General features: G+C 36.4%; 2 protein-coding genes across 3 annotated transcripts in view; one reads left to right on the plus strand and one right to left on the minus strand.

Annotated features, from left to right (window-relative positions):
- Positions 1-22,305, plus strand: part of LOC112800107 (disease resistance protein RGA2-like) — an 84,777-nt gene that overhangs the window by 15,049 nt on the left and 47,423 nt on the right. The window lies entirely within an intron of this gene.
- Positions 7,897-13,285, minus strand: LOC112800113 (disease resistance protein RGA2-like). Of its 2 annotated transcripts, XM_029298170.2 has the most exons (3): positions 9,729-13,274; positions 9,457-9,615; positions 7,897-8,255 (listed from the first exon to the last, which is right to left on the minus strand). In XM_029298170.2, the coding sequence occupies exons 1-2, from the start codon at positions 13,063-13,065 to the stop codon at positions 9,488-9,490; spliced, it is 3,465 nt and encodes a 1,154-aa protein (XP_029154003.1). In that variant the 5' UTR covers positions 13,066-13,274; the 3' UTR covers positions 7,897-8,255; positions 9,457-9,487. The 2 variants fall into 2 exon arrangements, with proteins under 2 accessions (XP_029154003.1, XP_025697984.2); XM_025842199.3 differs by lacking the exon at positions 7,897-8,255 and having other exon boundaries at positions 9,284-9,615; positions 9,729-13,285.

Raw genomic sequence — 22,305 nt, forward strand, 5'->3', positions numbered from 1 at the left:
AACTTCACAGTTTTGGAGTAACAACCCACATCAGCATGACAAGCTGCTAACCAATCCATGCCTAAGATGACATCAATATCTTCCATTGGTTCTAAAAGGATCAAATCAGCTAAGGTTTCAACGGTATTAATTCTAACAACACAAGACCGAAATACGACTCGAACCATCGTGGAGACTCCAAGCGGAGTGCCAACATGAAATGGGTGGGATAACAGTTCAGGTTGTTTATCGAAACGAGATGCAAGATGTGGAGATACATATGAATAATGAGAACCCGTATCAAATAACACTCGAGCATCTAAAGAACAAACTTGTAAAGTACCTGCCACCACAGCATGAGAAGCTTGAGCATCTTGACGTGTTAAGGCATACACACGTGCCTGACCTTTTCCTCTTTGGCTCCCTCCTCTGTTATAAGTCTGACCCCTGCCACCTGCTCCTCTGCCACTAAGACCAGAAGAATTTCCAAGAGACATAGCTGAAGATGATGGCATTGGTGTTGTAGGACGTGCAATACCTGGAGCAAAGCCTCCTCTAGAATTTGGACAATCCCTCCTAAGATGACCAGATTGACCACAACCAAAACATGCACCAGTAGCCTTGAAACATATACCGGAATGGTAACTCCCACACTGAAGACAATAGGGCTGAGCTGGCCTTGTCTGATTTGAACCCTGTGCACTAGATTGAGAGGTGCTCTTAACAAAAGGTCTGGGATTCGAAACACTCATGGGAGCAGATCCAGAAGAAGCAACCCCTCCAAAAGATGCTTGAGGACGAGCTCGATACCCCAAATAACCTTGCTGATTAGTTTGACCATGATGAGATTGAAATCCTCCTAAACTAGATCCACCAGAAAATTGTCCCTTCATCTTGGGCTTCTTACCAACATCCTTAAAAGCATTTCTCTCCGCTATCCCAGCTTCAATTCCATAGGCAGAGTTTAGGACATCCTTAAAAGACATGCGTCCGACTTCAGGCATAAGAGTAGTGAACATAGGTTCTGCCAATCCACGAACGAAACGACGAACTTTCATCTCTTCTGAATTCACCAAGTACGGAGCACTCTTAGAAAGTCTAGTAAACTCCTTAGCATACTCAGTCACTGTCATATTCTCTTGCCTTAATCTTTCAAAGGCAATTGCATCTTCTGCTTGCTTGTTAGCTGGATAAAATCGAGTAAGAAACTCTTCAGTAAACTCTTCCCAAGAAGGAGGAGGAAGCCCAGCTGCTTCTTTGCTCTCAAGAAGAGACTCATACCAATATCTTGCTGAACCACGCAAGTTGTAGGATGCTAACTCAACAGCCCATTCTTTGGTGCACTTGAGAGCTCGAATAGCTTTCTTTGCATCCTCTAGATATTGTTGTGGATCTTCATCCAATGAATCTCCATTGAAAGTGGACGAATTCAACTTCAAATACTTTTCAATTGGCGGCTCTTGATCCCCAAACAATTGATGAACCCTATGAGGCTGAGGATTTGGCGCATTAGGAAGTCTCGCTTCACCCCTGTTAGAACCTGTAACACCGCATTAAGAGTTTGATTCATTCCCCTCAATTCAGCTGCTAAGTCCGGTTGAGCCTCTCTTACTGCGGGGTTCTCTTGAACTCTCTCGCGGGGTATCTCTCCTTCGCGCCTATCAGCTATCCTTTGGCTCCTTGGCCTTTGTCGAAGCGTTCCAAGTGGTGGAGAAACTGCCCTATTGGATTCAGCAGTATCAGGAGCACCAACAGTTCCACCACGTCTTTTCTTAGGTGGCATCTTCCACCTATCGAGTAAGTAGAGCGATTGAATCACCAATGACATATATATATGGAGTTTGAAGACAATAGAACAGACAGAAAGAATTATGAGACCAAAAGATTGAGGACAACTTCCTATAGGCCTCTAGTAACATCACACTTTATGAAAATGGGCCGGCTTCCATTTGCACAATTGTGATCTTACTAAAGGACACTTGCTCCATATTACACAGGAAAACCTAAAGCTCTGATACCACTTTGTCATGACCCGAACCAAGCCATGACTGGCGCTCAAGGGACAAGTCCCTCAGCAAGCCAAACGATCAAATTCTCAGAAAAACGGACAGAATCTCCTCTGTTTCTAGGACCTTACCAACATAAATATTAACTCCCTGTATTAATAATAAACCTCCATTTCCAAGACAACAACAACAATATACTCCAAATTATATCCACAACCAAATATATCCAAAATGCGCATCATATATATATATATATATATATATATATATATATATATATATATATATATATATATATATATATATATATATATCAAGTTGATGACTAGAGTATATAGTTAAAACTATAAGTCTTACATAACCAAATCATAATCACTACCTAAACAGTTCAAGATTCAAAATAACATAACCCACACGAGGATCCTGCCTGTGACATATGGAGCATTGACATAGTCTAGATTTTGAGCAAAGGTTCCATTACATAATTACTTAGCCCTTGGAAAGAAGAAGGGCTCACCAAAATGACTAAGATCTACTGAGGGGCTGGTGGAATGGAACCTGGAATGACTCCTGTATCTGAAAAATATGAGAATATAATAGGGTGAGTTTTGCAACTCAGTGAGCAAACATTACATCTATAACCCACACGAGACAATACAGAGTTTACCTTGAAAATCATATTTCTTTTCGGAGATGAGGAATTCATATTAATTAATTATACAAACATTAGATAAATAGTTAAGCGGATGAACTGAAATGGGAGTTTTCATTCCAGAAGTCAAATCAAATCAAATATTACACATCTAGGGCGGCTCCACCTCTAAGGGTAGCCATTTCCTCTAGTGTGCCCGTACGGTATAACAGATCCAATGTGTGGCCTACACGTTAGGCTAGCAATGCCCCTGCTAGCTGAGGTCTGAGCCAGATGCATCTAGGTTAACGTCATAACCGCCGTTAACTACGGTTTTCTAGTCAGAGTCTCCCAAACCAATCCAAACCAAATCACTTATAAAAATCTCTAGTGCTTATAACATACTACTAAATTCCATAGCAAATCAATATATATAGGATTGCATACTAAAATTTAATTAAAATTTACATAAGGTCAAATAAGAAAACATTTATACTTTACAAAATATATAAATATCATCTCGTGTGTATTTTTATAAAATTGTAAGTTTCACAAATCAATATTTATTTTCAAAAATTCAGAAATCACAATAATAAAATATTTTCAAACTCCAAAATTAATGATTCAACATAGATATTAATAATAATATATTTAAAAACAATTATAGATATAATATCCACTCACAACTTATTCCAAAGAACCGGAAGCAACTCTGAGCGCGTCAACGAGCTACCAAATGATGTCCAATAACTCTACAACTCTAGAAATATGACAATAATGATATTTGTGAGCTACTAATATCGTCAATTAACATAATCTTACTCACATTGACAAAAGCCCCAAATTTTCTAACCATAATAACCCTAATTCGGATTTTGCTATACCCACAAGTATAGGGATGCTAAAAATTTGAGATATAGCTAATTATTGAGTCAAAGAGTTACCTTGAAGCCTCAATAATAACCAGAACTCAAAAGTTGAATACTTTCTTCACTAAATAGGTTGAAGCTCCATGATTTAGGGTTGTGATAAAAGAAATTTGAATGAATAAAATAAAGAAGAGAAGAGAATGAGAAGGAAGTAAAATGAAAGAAGTGGATTTAAAGATAGTGTATGATTTCAAAAAGAAGAGATGAGAAGATGGAAAGGGAGAAGAAGAAGAAGAAGAAGAAGAAGAAGAAGAAGAAGAAGAAGAAAAAGAAGAAGAAGAAGAAATGAAATTGAAAAAGAGGGAGAAGGGTTTCAGGTAAAAGAAAATAAGTGGGGCTGGGAAGGGGGGTGAGTCACGTGACTCATTAAACCCCTCTTCCTTTTTTTCTTCTTCGGTTATAACAGCACACTTCATGCGACAGAGAAGGAAAAACCACAACAAATCATGCAGCAGAAAAATCTGCTACCCTAGGGATATAGGCCCTGCACACTCTCAACAACATCTGCTCATGCAGCAGAAAAATTTGCTACACCAGGGATATAAGCTCTGCACACTCTCATATAATCTAACAAGTCCATCGACCTCAAATCATCACTAGTCATCACCATTTCTCATATCAAATCACTTTCAATTATCAATTCTCAACATTCCAAGGATATAGTGCCTGACACACTTTCCTTCAATATCCATCAAGCTCATAATAACCATCATCAGTTCTTAATTCCATCCCGAACTCATTAGTTCATCAGTTTCTCAATTCATTGTTAGTAATCACCAAGTCCACTACTCTTCCTTCTCTCTCAACCAAACTCATCCTCAATATACCAGAAACCTAAACCTCCGTTCGCTAACTTTTCAAAGTAAAACCCGAATTAAATCTCCTAAGATCTTTCCCATGCTTTGATACCTGAAAATAAGCCCAAGAGTTTTAATTAGGTGTCATAGAAGTATACAAACTTGTTGGAAAAGTGGAATTGTTTAAAAACAAGGTTTAAGTTGTAAAACAGGGCGTGTGCGTATGCACAGGATGTGCGTGCGCACGCCCAAGAGGATTTCGAAACGTGTGCATACGCATAGGAGTGTGTGTACGCACAAGTACCAAATTTTACAATTCTATTCGCTCGCACAAGCTGTACTCACGCCCCCAACAGACTGCCTTTTCCAACGTATGCGTGCGCACAAGTTGTAAATCTTCATTGATTGTGTGCGCGCACAGACTGTGCCAGCGCTGCCAACAGCAAGCCTTCCCCTGCGTGTGCGTACGCACCAGGCTGTGCGTGCGCATAGGTATAGATTTTCACAGGGGTGTGCTTGCGCACATACCAGAAATCACAAAATTCTGTAACTTTGCAGAATTTCAGATTTTGACACCAAACTTTGAATGATCATAACTTCCTCTACAAAAATCCAAATTGTACAAACTTTATATCAATTTGAAGATTTTTTAATGAACTTTAATTCTAAATGAATTTCAACTAATTTTGAAAATTGAGGCATAAGTTATGATCAGACAAAACTCACTGAAAACCAACTTTTACCAACACTCACAAAATCTCAATTTACCAACTTTCACAAACCACATTCAACCAAAACCATATGAAACCTCCAATTACAACACAATCTACCTTTTTGGGTCATTATTCATCATTCGCACCAATTTTTCCATCACACTTCATCATTCTCAATCTCAATTATCAAACATATAACATTACAAACAATTTTTTCACCAATACATTCACCAATCATCATTATTCTATCATCAATTTCAATATCAATCTCCCATATCAAACTACCAACATCAATATAGCCATTTATCAATCATTCCAAATCATCAATTACCATACAACACTTTCATCAACATAACCAAAGCTCATCAATTCATCATAATTCATCATACCTCAACATTCAATAACTCAACAACCATTTTAAGTTAAACCTATCCTATGGGTCACTAGTCTAGGTGTCCATGAATATTATATACTACATAGAAGAAACTGAAACTATACCTTAGCCAATTTCCAAACGCACCAAACACCAAAACGAAGCCACCAAACTTGATCCAAAGCCTCAACCAACTCCAACAAACACCCAAAACTCAATCTAACATCATATATATATCAAAATCAAAATTTAAGATACACAAAACAACTAAACACAAGGATTTAGTGAAACCTTACCTTACCCAACGAGGTTAGAGGTAAATCCAACAATTACCCGCTACTAGAGATCACCTAAATAAGTAAAACCACAAAATCCACTAAAAAACCAAACCCCAAAAAATGCAGAAGTTAGGGCAGAAAACTGGGGAGCAAGTTTCGAGATCTTACCAGATTTTCTTAGATAGAAAGGAAGAGCTCGTCGAGAACTTCGCGTGGCCGCAAACGACTTGTCAATTGGAGTTCCGGATCAAAAGTTATGGAACTTTGAAGGAGGAGATGAATAGTGCTATGGAGCTCTCTCAGGCTCGGTCCAACCCACTGAGTGAATGAGCTGAAATGCTCATTTAATAAGGGTTATGTATGTTGGACTTGGGCTCACTTAGGCTCGGTCCAACCCACTAAGTGTTTTTGATTTGTTTGGTCTACTTTGGGTCAAAACCTTTAAGATTAGTGTCTGGTTTTTAATTATAAATTATTTTTATTCTTTCAAAACAATAAATCAACTTTCAAAATTTTATTTTCTAAAATACGCGGTACTGGACAGACTAGAGCCGGTACTGCCAACTTAAGCGCCAGTACGCATTTTTACAAAAACTTTTCGAAAAAGATACATTTTTCACCTCAAAAAAATTCATTGAAACCAAATTTCACCTTTAAATTTTCAAATTAAAACTTTTAAATTTTGAATCTATTTCGGACACTTAAAAATTATTATTTTATTAAAATGGTTTTATGTGAAGACTCTGATTCTTACAAATAGATTCGGCCTTCAATATATAGGAACTTTAAAGCTTGAGCCGTGTATTGAGCACTGAAAACCAAAACTGCAATCAGATATCTATAATTTATGTAAAACCAAAATTGCAATGTTGCAGAATTGACTGAAAACAAGGGTTTATGAGAAAGAATGCAAACAACGTTTCTAAGGACCAAGAAAAGTGACAATACTTTGTGATTATTATGTGCCTAAATATTGTTGCAAGCACATAACATTTCATGCCATAGATCTATCATCCACTTCATCTACAAGTTAGCATGAACAAAATCTGTATAGTAAGTAACACTCAGTATTAGTATTGTGTTGTTCTCTTGTAAAGTATTCGAATTCATGTAAAACATAGCATATCATATGGTTCCTGTGAGATTTAAAACTTTGATTTCTTCACGTGAATTATCCTGAATATTACACAACAAAATTAAGATAAAAGAAGAAAGGGAGAAAGAGGAGTTTCGGATACATTTGGTGGCAAATAAAGAATATATGTATATGAAAATTTTCTATATAACTTAAAAAAATCAGATTATTGTTACCAAGTCTTCATTTTGATATAAATTTGAACTTGACTGATTCTTGGTTTTCAACTTTGTCACAGAATGAATCAATCATCAATCATCAATCTTTGTTTGAGAATGCCTTCTGAATTCGTTTCCATGCATTGCGTACAAGATCTTTTCAAGAGTTTAACGCATTTGAGAGGATTGGCCATACATTGCTCACATCCCTCACATCGATTGCCCTCTGTAAAGTAATTTGAGAATGAAAGCAACACCATTACCACTCGGATGATTAATTGTGCATTTCAACTCGATCTGTTCGTTATGAGATATTTCTTGTAGAGCTTTGTGGCTATTACCAAAGTAATATTTCTCATAATCATTGTCTAAATAGATATTCTTAACCTTGAAGAATGTATGAAATACAACAACAATAATTCTTCAAATAAATGGAACATTATATATCCCAAATTGGACATCAAACTAATACATTTAAGGCATATATTATTTGAAAATTTTAAATATGTGGAACTAAATTATCTACTTATTTTAATAAAGAATAATTTGTCTAATATTCTAAATCAAAAACTAATTTGTTAATGACTGATTTATCTAATATAAAAATTATTAAAGACCAATTTAAAATATCACTCATTTTGAAACACAATATCAAAGCTTCGTCATCCTTCGTGGTTCATAAAATAATTGGCTTCTAGACTTCTAATTTATGGTCTTATCTCTTAAGCCACTATAAATATCTGATTGCTGAACTCATTCATGTTCCTCTTAGCAAATATCAATGGCTTTGGATTCTCAAACCATATGAATTTTCTAACTTCCTTATACAAGACTTCTAATTTGTGGTATATGACATTTTTTTGTGTGATTTTTTGGTAATCAAGATAAAACTGTTCGTTCAAGAAAATAACAATGCATCTTAAAAAGGCCAAAGAAGAACAACATCATCTTATTACAAATTTGAAGTCATTGCTACTATTTTGATCATAACAACAACAAACTAACTAACGTATAACTCTAAGCCCTGCTATAACCCAAGTTCTCTATATCCTATGAACTTTTGACTATTGCTATCATCACTCTATCATCATTGCGAAACCCAGACTGTAACTGAAAATAATTGGTTTCCCCTTGATCATTTCTATAAACTATGTTGAGCATGTGAAAAATTTTCAAGTCAGCTGCATTGCAAGCGTATGAAGATCCATAAACATGCGGCCACAAGTCGCGATAGCAATCACTTGTAGACCGAACCCCTGAATAAATAAATAAGAAGATTTGTAATTTTCTAGTAAGGAATCAATGAACAATCCAAAGATCAAAAAACATCAACACATGAAAAGAATATGGACAAGGAAGGATGCATGTATATCTTATAGGCAACTTTGAAATACAATTTCTTGTGCCTGGAAAAGTTCTGCTAGAATATTTGGTCATGTAAAAGAGGGTCATATGATTGGAGATATCAGACAAGTTTATCCTAGCAATGACTATTTTGAATTGTTTGCAATGGGCAAAAAGTTACAAACTTATAGCACAAGAAGGTGATTTTGTTTCTTAAGACACATTATATAAGAGAAATAATGTGAGGAATATATATAGCAGAAGCAGCAAATTAAGGATTAATAATGAAGGAGGGAAACTAAACTAAGATTAGAATGTGCTCCCAGATTAATGGAATGAACATGTAATTCAGGGAAATCTGGAATACACAAACTCAAGCATGTTACTGATGATGTCTCCCAGATTTTTTTTTTCTCTTTTTTAATCTTGCTATTGCTACATGTTGCGCATAATTCGTACAACAGAATTTAGACATCAAGCGAAACAGGACATTTGTTCACACAATATATGCTGCTGCCTATGAGTAAGATGTAATATATTTCCTCTATTTTAAAGCAAGTGTCATTTTGGACAAATTAGTATATTGAAAATTATATTATATATTTAAGTAATCTATTATTTAGAGAAATTGGTTCTTTAAAAAATATATCACTTTTAACAAAATTGAAATTCATTTTGAAAAGAGTAAAATGTTTTCTTTTATTCGTTTATGTTTCTTCTGCACTGTAACCGAATATTGACTCTAATATATCTTACACATACATCAGTTAAAAAAACAAATAAATAAATGAGAGAAGAGAAAAATCTCTTATCCAAACACCATCCATAAATCATCTCTTGAGCTTTGCCTAAATGGGAGCGGCTGTTGATTCAATATTTATGGCAAAAAGGATATCATCCTGCTGATTTTGAAAAACCATATATCAGTGATAAGAGTTGATTGATTTAAAACAAAACAAAATTAAAATGGAATTTGATCACATTAATAACAGGATGATAAAAATGCAACAGATAAGAGTAATAATATCTATCTGGAGTTCTATTTACAGTTTTACACAGAGTGTGAAAGAGCGATGGAATTCAATGCTATCCATTCCATCCAATGTTTCTGACCTCATGATCAGGGTTCAATCATCATCCATTTTCACATTTTGTACCAATAAAAGAGCCTTTCAACCAGAATGTCAAATCTATCATCTTTAGCGAAATGATGACGACCTCGATGCCGATCTCTTCTTAGCTGCCATGATCTCCATTTGGATCTGATTTTATCTACTCACATTGATTAAGTTATAGTTATGAAAGGCGAGACAATAATTCACACGAACAGTTTGGACACAAACATAAATTAATGGTAAAAACAGAATAAAGGGATGAATTGATACCAGAAAATGTTTCTTCATGAATGGGAATCAGTTTGAATTGTGGGATGTGAGCAATGGCTTGCCAATCCTGTCCTGTTACTCTGGTGCATCGCTTCTGCAGCTCCTTATGGCACCCATCAATGGATAGCTCACGCAAGCTTGTCAGGTTTCGGAAGCTACTGGGCAGTGACCTTAACCTCACCCGGGTGAGTTCTAACTTTTGAAGAGAAGTTATTTCCCCCAACCACTCAGGAATTGAATTTGATTCATATACTTCCAAACTTTGGAGGGAAGGCACATGTTGTAAGCCTTCTGGCAATGTATCACAACAAGCGATGAGAACTCCACGAAGCGAAACTAATTTATTCATGTTACTCGGTAGAGTCACCAGCTTTGGACAAATCATGATATCAAGGCTCTCCAGACGAGTTAGATGTCCCATACCTTCAGACAAGGATCTGAGCTTCTTACACGAATGAATTGTCAAACTTTGCAGAGAACACAGACCTTGCAACACATTCTCCGAAAACGATTCAAGTTCATCACCACCATAAATTTCTAACTTTTGTAGCGAGCTGAGGCTGCTTAATTCATGGGGTAATGCCTTGAGTTTAGGGAAGTCTGAAATGCAGAGGGTCTTGACATGCTGCATATTCTGCCCAATAGCCTCTAGGATGGAAGCCATACCTTCACTATCACTATGATCAGAGTCTGACCCTGTTCCTTTAATCCAAATGTGCTCTAGAGATGGAAGGAGTGGCAACTTAATCTTAGGGACACATGAGACCTTTAATTTAGAAAGAAGCGGAAGCATTTCTACTCTTTCATCTCCTAACATCCCTTCCAAGTTTGGCAACTTTGATAAGGTCAGGTCCTTCAACGATTTGAATGCCTTCTCATCCACGCCATCATATGAGTCCTCATCGATGTACTTCACATCTTTCATTCCAGATACATAAAGAACAGTTAAATGTGGTAATTTACCCAGCGGAGGAAGGTGCTTGCAGTTCTTGCAATCATAGAGTATCACCATAACTAAGCTGGAAAGAATTGAAGTATTTTGCATCCAGCTAGGCAACTCTACTCCGCTGTAACCATTCATCCCAAAACTCTTGAGATTGGAGGGAGGCTCAAGGGCTTCAAGTATTCTCTCAGCATTGGCACCACGCCTTGAATCAGAGGAGCCCCATGACAGGTATAAGTTTTCCAACTTCTTCTTAGCACTCAAATTAGCATCTCTAGCATCACCCTCATTTATGACATTTTCAAGCCCCTTGATGCGTAGTTTGCCTCCAAGCTGTAAATCACGCAACTCTGATAACCCACGCCCTTCCTTTTTATCCACAATAAAAAGATTCAATGTTCTCAAACATTTCAACTCCCCGATATTCGGAGGCATCTCTACTAATGAATGACAATATTCAATTAGGAGATGTCTAAGATCCTTCAATTGTGTTAAGTGTTTGGGCAAACAAGAAAGATTTTCACACCTTTCTAACTTCAGAATCTGCAATTTTTGTAACCTCGAAACACATTCAGGCAGTGTTGTGATACCGCTGCTACGCAGATTCAGGTACCTCAAATGCGTTAAACTCTTCAGTTCTGAGAGTTGAGAAGCATTTGTACGTAGTGCACGGAGAGAATTGAACGGTGGCAACCCATTAAGATTGCGATGATCATCTAATGGATAAAGATTAATCATACTCCTCAAAGATTCAGCTTTCTTGAAGGGATCCATGTTTACCTCCCTCTCTGGTTTTAAACAAGTGACATGGTGGACCCTTGTAGACAAATTGGTCAAGCTTGCAGACTCATCATAAACTCTGCACTCTTCTCCCATTATGGATTGGGCAAGTTCATGAAATAAATCATGCATCTTGAATGTAGTTCTTCCCAATTCATCAATCTCAACTTCTTGGAAAAATGATCTCTGACATAATTCCTCCCAAGCCTCATTACCAGCATCCTCAATCTCCAACTTCCCTTTGGATTTGATCAAACCATTGGCCATCCAAAGATGAATAAGTTGCTCTTTTTCCATTCGAAAATCTTGGGGGAAAATGGCACAAAAAGCAAAGCATTGTCTTAATGACAACTTCAAATGGAAGTAGCTGATTTTCAAAGCACGTACAATAATAGCATCATCCTCAAGTATGTCCCAAAACTTACTTTCCAATACATTCACCCACTGTATTTCCTCTTTTTTATTGCGCAAAAGGCTTCCAAGTGCTTTAGATGCAAGAGGGGAACCACCACATTTCTTTACAATCTCCTTGCCTATTGCCACAAGCTCTGTGCGCTCCACTTTGTCTGATCCAAATGCATGGTATTTGAACAATAACCAATTGTCATCCTCGGATAATGGTGACAAGTGATGAGCAGGGCATGTTCCCATGACAGATGCAACACTCTCAACTCGGGTAGTGACCAAAATTGCAGCACCTTTTGTTCCACCTCCGCAAAGCAAAACAGACTTCAAGTCCTCCCATTTGTCCGTGCTCCATACATCGTCTAGAACAAGTAAATACCTTTTGCCTAGCAGTACTTCTTGAACTTTGTTTTTCATTGCTTCTAAAGTAGAGAGGTTCGGGTTATGTCCCCTTGTAGATTCCACAATGGACTCTAGAATTCTCATGGTATTGAATTCAGTGGAAACACAAACCCAAATTCTCAGATCGAAATGTTCAATTACCTTCTTGTCATTGTAAACCCGTTGAACAAGTGTTGTTTTTCCAAGTCCCCCCATGCCAACAATTGGATAAACAGAGAGGTCGTTACTGCTATCAGCACTCCTTGAAAGAAACTCCAGAATATTTTCTGTGTCTTGCTCCCTTCCATAGATGTTGTGCTCAGTGATACCAGAACATGTCTGGCGCCATGCTTCATCTTCTTGTTGCCTCTCTGGAACTCTTCCACGCAACTCAAACCTTCTCCTTTCTTCATCAATTTGACGAAACCTGTCAACCATCTCTTTCATCCTCTTACCAATGTCCCGACGAAACATGATCGTCACAGGATCAAGACGAGTTAAGCACTGGTCACTGTGTAGACGGTTGGACTCTATTGAACATTCATCTAAGATATCATCAAGCACGTGTGCTGCATCTGAAAGCTTCTGCAGCCAAAGCTTCACAGCACGCTCTCTGATCTGCTTCTCTTCAGCATCTTGGAGCACTGCATGGATTGCAGCAAGGTTCCCTGACAGCTCTTGAATCTGCGAGTGGACGCCCCAAAGAGTTGCAAGCTCGTCCTGAACAAAAGCGCTCAAGTTTTCAATCACCATTTGAAGTAGAGATTCAGCCATTTGAAAAGCTAGAACGAATGAAAGCTCAGATGTTGGACTGAATGCTATGCACATGCAAGTTGACAACGTGCACTACTAGGTTTCTGAGCTTAGAGAGACTGGTGAGGAAGGTGGATAGATTTACTATATTATGAAACTGTTTTTGTGTGAGAATGTGAATGCGTTGAAGATGCAAGTTCACAAATTGCAATTTGAATCACTTTAACATAGTTTTGGAATCTCGTGCTCATTACTCCCAAAGAACCACCATTAGAAAACAAACTAGAATGAGAATTAAATTTGAAACGTTTTTTGTTTAAAATAATTTGTAGTACACAAAATTTAGATGTTAGAGTTGTATAAAGTGACATTTTTTTTGGGTTTTTTACTTAAATAAAATAAGTGAACTACTTAAATAAAGATGTCAAAAACGTCTTTTTTTTAAGATGTGATGAGTTTGGAAAACTCTTATTTAATTTTGATGATGAACAAACATTATTAAAATGCTTAATTACAAAATTATTAATTTGATCTTAATTTATATTTGCCTAATTAATAATTTTGTTGTGAAGATTTATCTTGGGCCGGAAAACAAAGATGTTGCTAGCCCAAAATTAAAAAATCAGCATTGCTACATGAGGCTGAATTATTAAATGGGCCAGAATAAATATTATTGTTGCAAGCCCAAAACAAATGCTTTCTTGTGTGCTTTCCATACTTGATCCGAAATCAATTTTATCAGGAAAGCAAATGTTATCCAAATGGGCCAGCTTTGATTATAATGTCACAAGGCCCAAATTCAATTTTGATGAATGTTTCCATGCTTTGACCGAACCCAAGAAGCAAAGAAAAATGGTTCAATGCTTCCAACGGATTCCATTCCTCACTTTGGATGGAATTCAAATTTAATTTAATGCATTGGAAACATAAGCAAGTGAGAGAAGATTGATTTGACTAAAGGCATCATTGCTACACGCTAACTAAGGGAAGTAAAAGCAAGCTATTTTCAATTAATTAGTTTAATCACTTTGAAATAGCTTTTGGCTAGGCCCGAAACGAATGATGAGCTAACAGTACCTTCTGTAGTGGTGGAACAGAAAAAGGAAGCCGCTTACGAGCTGCTTTCTCTCATACTTCTATTCGAGAGCCGGTCTAACCTCCTTAGATAACATCTAAGGGTAGGTAGGAGAATGACACGGGGAATACCAGACCGGGTCAAGGATACGGATACAAGGATGGAAGTTGGCTCCCTGAGAAAGCATGCCGTATCCTACCCCCCTAAATGGATAATGGATATAGGGCGTATGTTTCACCTTCAGATTCTTTCTTCTCTTTCTCATCTCTTTCTCTCTTCGGTTATTGCACAGAAAATATTGGCAGCCATGGAAGCAAAAGTGAGCTACCGAAAAGGAGAGAAAGCAAGCCTAAAGACCATCAAAATGATGGCAAGAAAACATAACAAAATAAAAGTGAGCTGTGGCTAAGATATTCACCAAATGTGGATAGATTTGGTGAGATTATCTTGAGCCTTTTATGCTCAAAAATGGAAGAAGAAGATTCGGCCAGCTAGAGGAGATTCTTGAAGCATGGCTTGTCTTTGATTCTGCTCAACCACCACAGGGAGTAGCTAGAGTGGCGAAGTGATGGTTGAAGGCAGAGATTGAAGCAGATGAAGTCATTATCATCATGAGGCATCAAGGGCCAGAAATCCATCTTGGAGAGGAAGCCAAGGATGGAGAGCCCGGATTGATGAAGGGTGATGATCAAGAAAGGACTAGAGGTAATTGCATGTTGGTTAATGCATGGTTATCTCTTCTCTCTCTGAGTGGCCGAACCGGTTCTGTGTTTGTTGAAGGAGGAAAAAGTTGGTTCGGTTTTGGCTTCAAGTGTGGAGGCTTTCCTCTTCTTTAAAAAGGGGGAACAACCACTGTTTGAAGCAAGGAGAAAATTTGAGAGTGCAAGGCACAGAGTTCTCAGAGCTACCTGAGCTAACAGATTTCTCTTCTCCTTCAATGTATTCTGTTTTGTAATTTTTCTGTTTAATTTTGTCATGTCTTGAGTCTCATGGAAAAAGGCAAACAAGTGAGGTTTGTAAGAAAAAGCCATAGAGCGGAAAAAGGCAGAGAGTGCAAAATTAAAAGAAAAAGCCATAGATGTCTTAGAGTTCCTTTGTACATCTGTGTTGTGTTTCATGATTCTGTGAGAATCCCCTTGTAAGTTGGGTTAGCACTTTACAAGTTGTAATCAGATTGATTATAGTGAAATTCCATCATGTTTGTGATGGAGACTGGATGTAGGCTGCACTGCACATAGCAGCCGAACCAGGATATATCTGGGTGCAATTTTCTTCCCTTTCTACTCCATTTCTGTTTTCTACTACGCAGGAGCAAAAGCCAGAATTATCTCGTGCCAAGTGACGAGACAAAACAAAAAGTCTCGTGGCAAGGGACGAGACAAAACAAAGTTGCTCGTGTCCAGTGACGAGCAAAAACAGAAAAGTCTTCTCTGAAGGTCAGCAAGTGTTAGCACCAGAAAAAGGGGGCTAAGATTCAACCCCCCTTCTCTTAGCCACTGAAACCATCAAGATGTTTTTTAAAAATTAAAATTTAACACATATAATCAATTAAATTGTCTTATTTTTATTAAAATTAGACTGGACAAATCAGTTTAGCAAAAAAATTAATAAATTAAATTTTAAACCGGTATAAATTAATATTTTTTATAAAAAATTACTACAATATCCCTATTATAAAACATAACTAAAATATTCCTATTTTATATATATATATATATATTAATTTTGAAAACTTTAAATTTTGACCCTATAAGGATAGAGAAAAAAAAGGCTAAAATTTAGAATTTTCAAAATTAATATATATAATAAGAGTATTTTAGTCATTTTATATAATACGGGTATTATAGTCATTTTTTATAAAAAATAATATTAATTTAGATGGATTCAAAATTTGATTCACTATTTTTCGGTTGAATTAATTTGTCTAACCTAATTTTGACAAAACTAACATATGTGTTAAATTTTAATTATTAAAAAATATATTTAAAAAAAAAAAAGACGTTTTCTGCGTCTTTATGGGAGTATCCCCTAAATACCAAAATTATTGGATTCCCCTAAATCAAATTTTAAAACATGAATATTATCCTTCTACTCTTATATAAATCATTACAGGGACATGAGGATTATATAATATGTTAACCATGGCACCCAAAAACAATTTATGCATGGATGGCCTAAGGAAATAGGGAGTAAATCGTTGTAGGGCACATAGGAATATAGATAATCCATAAATAGCGATTTATGTATAATAGGGTACTTTTATTTATAATATTTTAATTTAAATTATATCTATTTAAATTTTAACTTAAAAAATAAAAATAAAAATATACTTTTTATAATTTTAATTATTAATTTTATTAATAAGATTAAATTAAATTAAAAAAAAGAATACTAACAAATTATAATAAAAAGAGTACTAAATTTTAATATATAAATTTAAGTTTTTTCTTTAAAAATTATCAAAAAGTGTTAAAAAATATAATTTTAAATAACATAAATTTATGTTGTTTTGAGTAACATAAATTTAAATTTTTATAAAATTTTTAGTATTCGTTGTTCATATGAGTTTTTTTAATCATTTTTATTGATACATATTTTTTATAGAATTTTTTGTCATTTTTTATTTGACTTTGTATAAATTTTAATTATTTTTTATAATTTTAATTATTAATTTTATTAAAAAACCAAATTAAATAAAAAAAGAATACTGACAAATTATAATGAAAAGTGTATAAAATTTTAATACATAAATTTAAGTTTTTTTTTAAAAAAAAGAGTAAAATAACGTTTTTGTCCCAACACTTGGGGTATGTCTCAAAGCTATTCCTAACGTTTTTTTGTGACTAAACAGAAAAGAAAGAAAAAAATAGAGACAAAACCAAATTAATTGGCTAGGTTCATATCTAAATCTATTAGATGTTGAAGCTCACTCCATGGTTGACTCCAATTCGAGTGAATGTCCGCGCCAGAAGTAGCTGCTTTAGCCATACAATGCAATCTGCAATACTATTTGCATTCCTCTGAATTAAAAGAATACAGATTCTCCAATTCCAATTCATAACCTCTTGTATATGCTTTACCAAATTCCATTCCGGAATATCCTTACCAAGTATTCTTTGGTTTACAAAAAAAAAACAGTCTGTTTCACAAATAACCTCAAGAAATCCACTATCCCAAGCAAGAAGTAAACCTCTCCAAATTACATACAATTCAGCAAAAAGAACATTGCACACTTCGACTTTTCTACTGCAACCTTTCAACCAACATTTATCAGAATTGCGAATGATACAACCAAAACTAGCATAGCCAAAAGGAGCAAAACAACTAGCATCACAATTCAATTTAACAGAATGAATTGGAAGTGGAACCCAATGCAAACAAAGCGAAGGAATAGACAAAGATTGATGCATAGCAAAAATAGTGTGGAACTCCCTCACTGAACTACGAATCAAACTCACTACTTTACTAGCACTCCAAGAGTTATCTTGTAATGTCCCAAGATTTTTCTTGAAACATTTTTTTTATTTAATTTCTTTTATTGCTACCCTACCATCTAATTTTATCAAAATACCCATTCTACCTTTATCCCTTTTATCAAACCCTAACCCTAATTCCAAAAATTAAACTCAGCCTCCTTCTACACACATACACACACATTTCAGAGAAAAAAAAGAGAAGGAACGAAAGCAAGGAAAAAAGAAAGGGGGAGTTGCAAAGGGAGAAGGAGAGGAAGGGAACAGAGGAAAAGGGGAAGGACGGCGCCGGCGGAGGGAGGAGCGCCGCTCGCCGTCACCGTCGCAAAGTAGGAAGCAAGAGAGAGAGAAAGAGTGACACGCGAGAGAGAGAGAGAGAGAGAATGACCAAAGAGGGAGACCACGACAGAGAAGATAAAGCGCTGCCTTTGCCACCACCAAGTCGTGCCTCGTCGTTGCCGCTGAATCTTCCTTCACTGCCGCTACCGAAGAGCCCAAAAAGAGAGAAACTTCGAGAAAGGGGAAGGAGAATGCGACGGACCTCGTCGTTGGGAAGAGATGAAACGACGGTGGTGGGTGTTGCTGCCGCTGCTACCGTCGTCATCACTGGAGTTCGCCGTTGAAGTTGCTAGAGCCACTGCCTTTGCCCTTTCAAAATGCCGCATGAGTTGCTTCGATGCCACTGAGTTCGTTTCACCACAATTCTGGTTCAGTTAGTAATTGTTTGTCCTATTTTATTTCCGCCACTATTTTATCACTGCCATTGATGGTGCTGTCATTGCTCCGTTGATTCTTGTGCATATTGGTAGGCATGAAACTGCTGTTGTTGCAACTGTAACTATTCGCTACTCCGGTCCAAATTATGTGTCTTTTCATTTCAATCTACATCGATATTCTTCAACCTTTCATTTAGCACTTTGGGTTTCGTCTCTTCGGCTCTTGAGACCACGTTGTGAGTAGGCTTTACATTTATAATTATTTGGCTTTACATCTATAATTATTTTGATATATGCTGCTTGAATTTATGAATATACTTACAAGTTATTAACAAAGGATTTGAATTTGATTTTAATAATGGATTTATTAGAACTAAATATTATTTTTGTGAGATTCGAATTTTTAATCTGTACATGAGACTATATACATGGTTGATGAAGTTTTGTATTTGATGAATTTGGAAAACTCTAAACTAATATTTGTGATGACTAAACATTATTAATATAATTAATTGCAAAATTAATTTTGGATTTAATATTAATTAAATTAATTTTGTAATGCAGGTTTTATTTGGGCCAGAATGAATATTATTGATGTAGGCCCAAGTGAATGATTTCTTATGTGATTAATGCTTGATCCATAATTACCAGGAAAGCAAATGCTTTTAGTGGGCCAAAATTTCAATAGCCCAATGTGTTCTATACATGCTATGATCCAAAAAGAAAATGATGATGGGCCAAATTGAAACCTATAGCTACCAAGCCCAATATTGATGAATGTTTCCATGCACTATTCGAATCCATGAAGCAAAGGAAATAACTAATTGCTTCCAACGGATTCCACTTCATTATTTTGAAGGATTTCAAATGTAATTAATGCATTGGAAACATAAGAAAGAGAGAGAAGATTGATTTGATGGCAGCTATAATGATACACGCCACTCTAAGCTAGGGAAGTGGGACTTTTAATTTCATTTCATTATTGTCCATTAGTTTGAGTTCAAACTTCTCTCTTCTCTCTCACCTCTTTCCTTCTTTCTTCGGTTAATACACAGGAAACCATGGAAGCTATTTGGTGCTATCTAAAGGAAAGAAAAGCAAGGTTGAAGACCATCGAGTTGATGGCACGAAAAAGAAAAAGAAAAGTATGCTGTGGCTAAGATTTGCATCACTTATGGTAAGATTTTGTGATGAGATCCTAGCTTCTCCATACCCAAAAAGAAAGAAGAAGATTCGGCCAGCAGAAAGATCTTGGAGGCGTGACTTGTCTTCGATTCTGATAAACCACCACAGGGAGTAGCTAGAGTGGCGAAGTGATGGTTGAAGGCAGAGATTGAAGCAGATGAAGTCATCATCATCATGAAGCATCAAGGGCCAGAAATCCATCTTGGAGAGGAAGCCAAGAATGGAGAGCTCGGATTGATGAAGGTTGATGATCAAGAAAGGACTAGAGGTAATTGCATGTTGGGTTTTGCATGGTTATCTCTTCTCTCTCTGTGTGGCCGAACCGGTGTTTGTTGAAGGAAAATAAGCTGAGTTCGGGTTCTGTGTTTTTCAACTGTGAAGGCTTCACTTCTCTATAAAAGAGGTGAACAGTCATAGTTTAAAGACAAGGAGTAAGATTTGAGAGTGCAAGGCACAGAATTCTCAGAGCTACCTAAGCTAGCAGTTCTTCTTCTCCTTCAATGTTTTCTGTTTTGTATTTTTCTGTTTAATTTTGTCATGTCTTGAGTCTCATGGAAAAAGGCAAACAGTGAGGTTTGTAAGAAAAAGCCATAGAGCGGAAAAAGGCAGAGAGTGCAAAATTAAAAGAAAAGCCATTGATGTCTTAGAGTTCCTTTGTACATCTTTGTTGTGTATCATGATTCTGTGGGAATCCCCTTGTAAGTTGGGTTAGCACTTTACAAGTTGTAATCTGGATGATTATAGTGAAATTCCATCATTGTTGTGATGGAGACTGGATGTAGGCTGCACTGCACTTAGCAGCTGAACCAGGATATATCTGGGTGTAATCTTCTTTCCTTCTTCCTCCTTCAATTCTGTTTTTTTTTACTGTTCGGATAAAGAATCAAAATTGTCTCGTGTCAAGTGACGAGACAAAATGAAAATGTCTCGTGGCTAAGGACGAGATAAAACAGAAAAGTCTCCTCTAAGTCCAGTCAGTTTTAAGCAAGCAAAAAGGGGCTAAGATTCAACCCCCCCTTCTCTTAGCCACTGAAACCATCAATTGGTATCAGAGCTTGGTCTCAAAGAGATCAAGCTTTGCAGCTTGGAGTAAAGATCCTCATGGCAGAAAACAGTGGCGCAAGCGTGGTGTCTTACAATCTGGTTGAAGGTCAATCAAGCAACAGACCTCCTCTTTTCAATGGGAAAACTATACCTATTAGAAGGAGAGGATGAAGATATTTGTACAAGCCGTAGATTACAGACTTTGGAAGATCATCTTGGAAGGTCCTACATTTCCAACTACCACAAATGCTCAAGGAGTAACTTCTCTCAAACCAGAAGCAAGCTGGACCGAAAAAGATAGGAAGAAGGTGGAGTTAAATGCCAAGGCAACAAATCTGCTCAATTGTGCTATCAGCTTCGAGGAGTACCGACGAGTATCACGTTGCACAACGGCAAAGGAAATCTGGGATAAGTTGCAAATCACTCATGAGGGAACCACTCTTGTAAAGAAGACTCGGACTGACATGTTAAACAGGGAATATGAGATGTTTGCAATGAAGGAAGGAGAGTCCATTGATGAACTGTTTGAACGGTTCAATATCATCACTGTTGGCTTAGATGCTCTTGGAATCACACATTCAGAATCTGTGCTAGTGAGAAGAGTATTGAGATGTCTCACAAAAGAGTGGGAAACAAAAGCTTTAATTATTTCTGAGAGTAGTAACTTAGATTCCATGACACTTGATGATTTGAGAGGAAATTTACTTGCTTTTGAAAACTCCTATTTAAAAAAGGATTCAAAAAAGAAAGGAATTGCTTTTTCTTCTGTGACTAACCCTCTGGATGATGAATCCAGTGATAACTCTTCTGAAAATGAGTTTGTGTTGTTTGCAAAAAAATTCAGGAAAATGGCAAAGCTCAAAAGCAAAGGCAGCAACTCAAGGAGGATGAAGAAAGACCTTAGCAAAGTAACTTGTTACAATTGCAAGGAAGTTGGTCATTTCAAATCTGATTGTCCCAAATTGAAAAAAGAAGAAAAGCCGAAAAGAGTAAAGAAGAAGGGACTGATGGCCACATGGGAAGATTTGGAGAATGACTCAGATGATGATGATGAAGAGTCTGAGATTAAATCACAACACTGTCTCATGGCAAGTGAGATAGATCAGGTATCATTTCAAAACTCCAACACCGAAGACCTTCATCTCATGATAGATCACCTTTCTGAAAAAATAAGATGTTTTCTAACTGAGAATCAAGATCTTGAACAACAAAATTTTATTCTTAAAGCTGAAAATGATTTCCTCAAAGAAAAACTGAGAGAGGCCGAGACTGCTTGTGATCTTGTGGAAGAAAACAAGCAGTTAAAAGCCCAAGTTAGAAGCTGTGAAAGTGATCATTCTGTTCTTGCATATGTGAACTGTTTTAAGCAAAATGAAGAGTTGCTCAAAGAGGTTAAAAGACTTAAAGATGACTTAGCCAAGTTCACCCAAAGTTCTGAAAATTTGAACCAAATCTTAGCTAGTCAAAAACCTCTTTATGATAAAGCTGGGTTGGGATTTTATAAATCTGAAAAATCACATTTTGAAAATATTGCTTCATCTTCAAATGATGCAACATATCAAGACCCAACTCACTTTAACAAAGCTGCAACTCAAAGATTTTGTAGAATGTGCAACCGAAGTGGTCATTTTCCAGTTCAATGCTTCTTTGGTGAAAGAATGATTGGTGACAAAGTCTACAAAGTTGTTTTTGATTACAATAATTTGGGACATAAGAGATGGTTTAACGTGAAAGGATCCAAGAAAATTTGGATACCTAAGGTCACTTAAGTTTATTTTGCAGGTATGCCTAGCATCCAAGAAGAAAGAAAATATGTGGTACA

This window comes from Arachis hypogaea, chromosome 5, assembly GCF_003086295.3.
Source record: "Arachis hypogaea cultivar Tifrunner chromosome 5, arahy.Tifrunner.gnm2.J5K5, whole genome shotgun sequence".
Classification (NCBI taxonomy): Eukaryota; Viridiplantae; Streptophyta; class Magnoliopsida; order Fabales; family Fabaceae; genus Arachis; species Arachis hypogaea.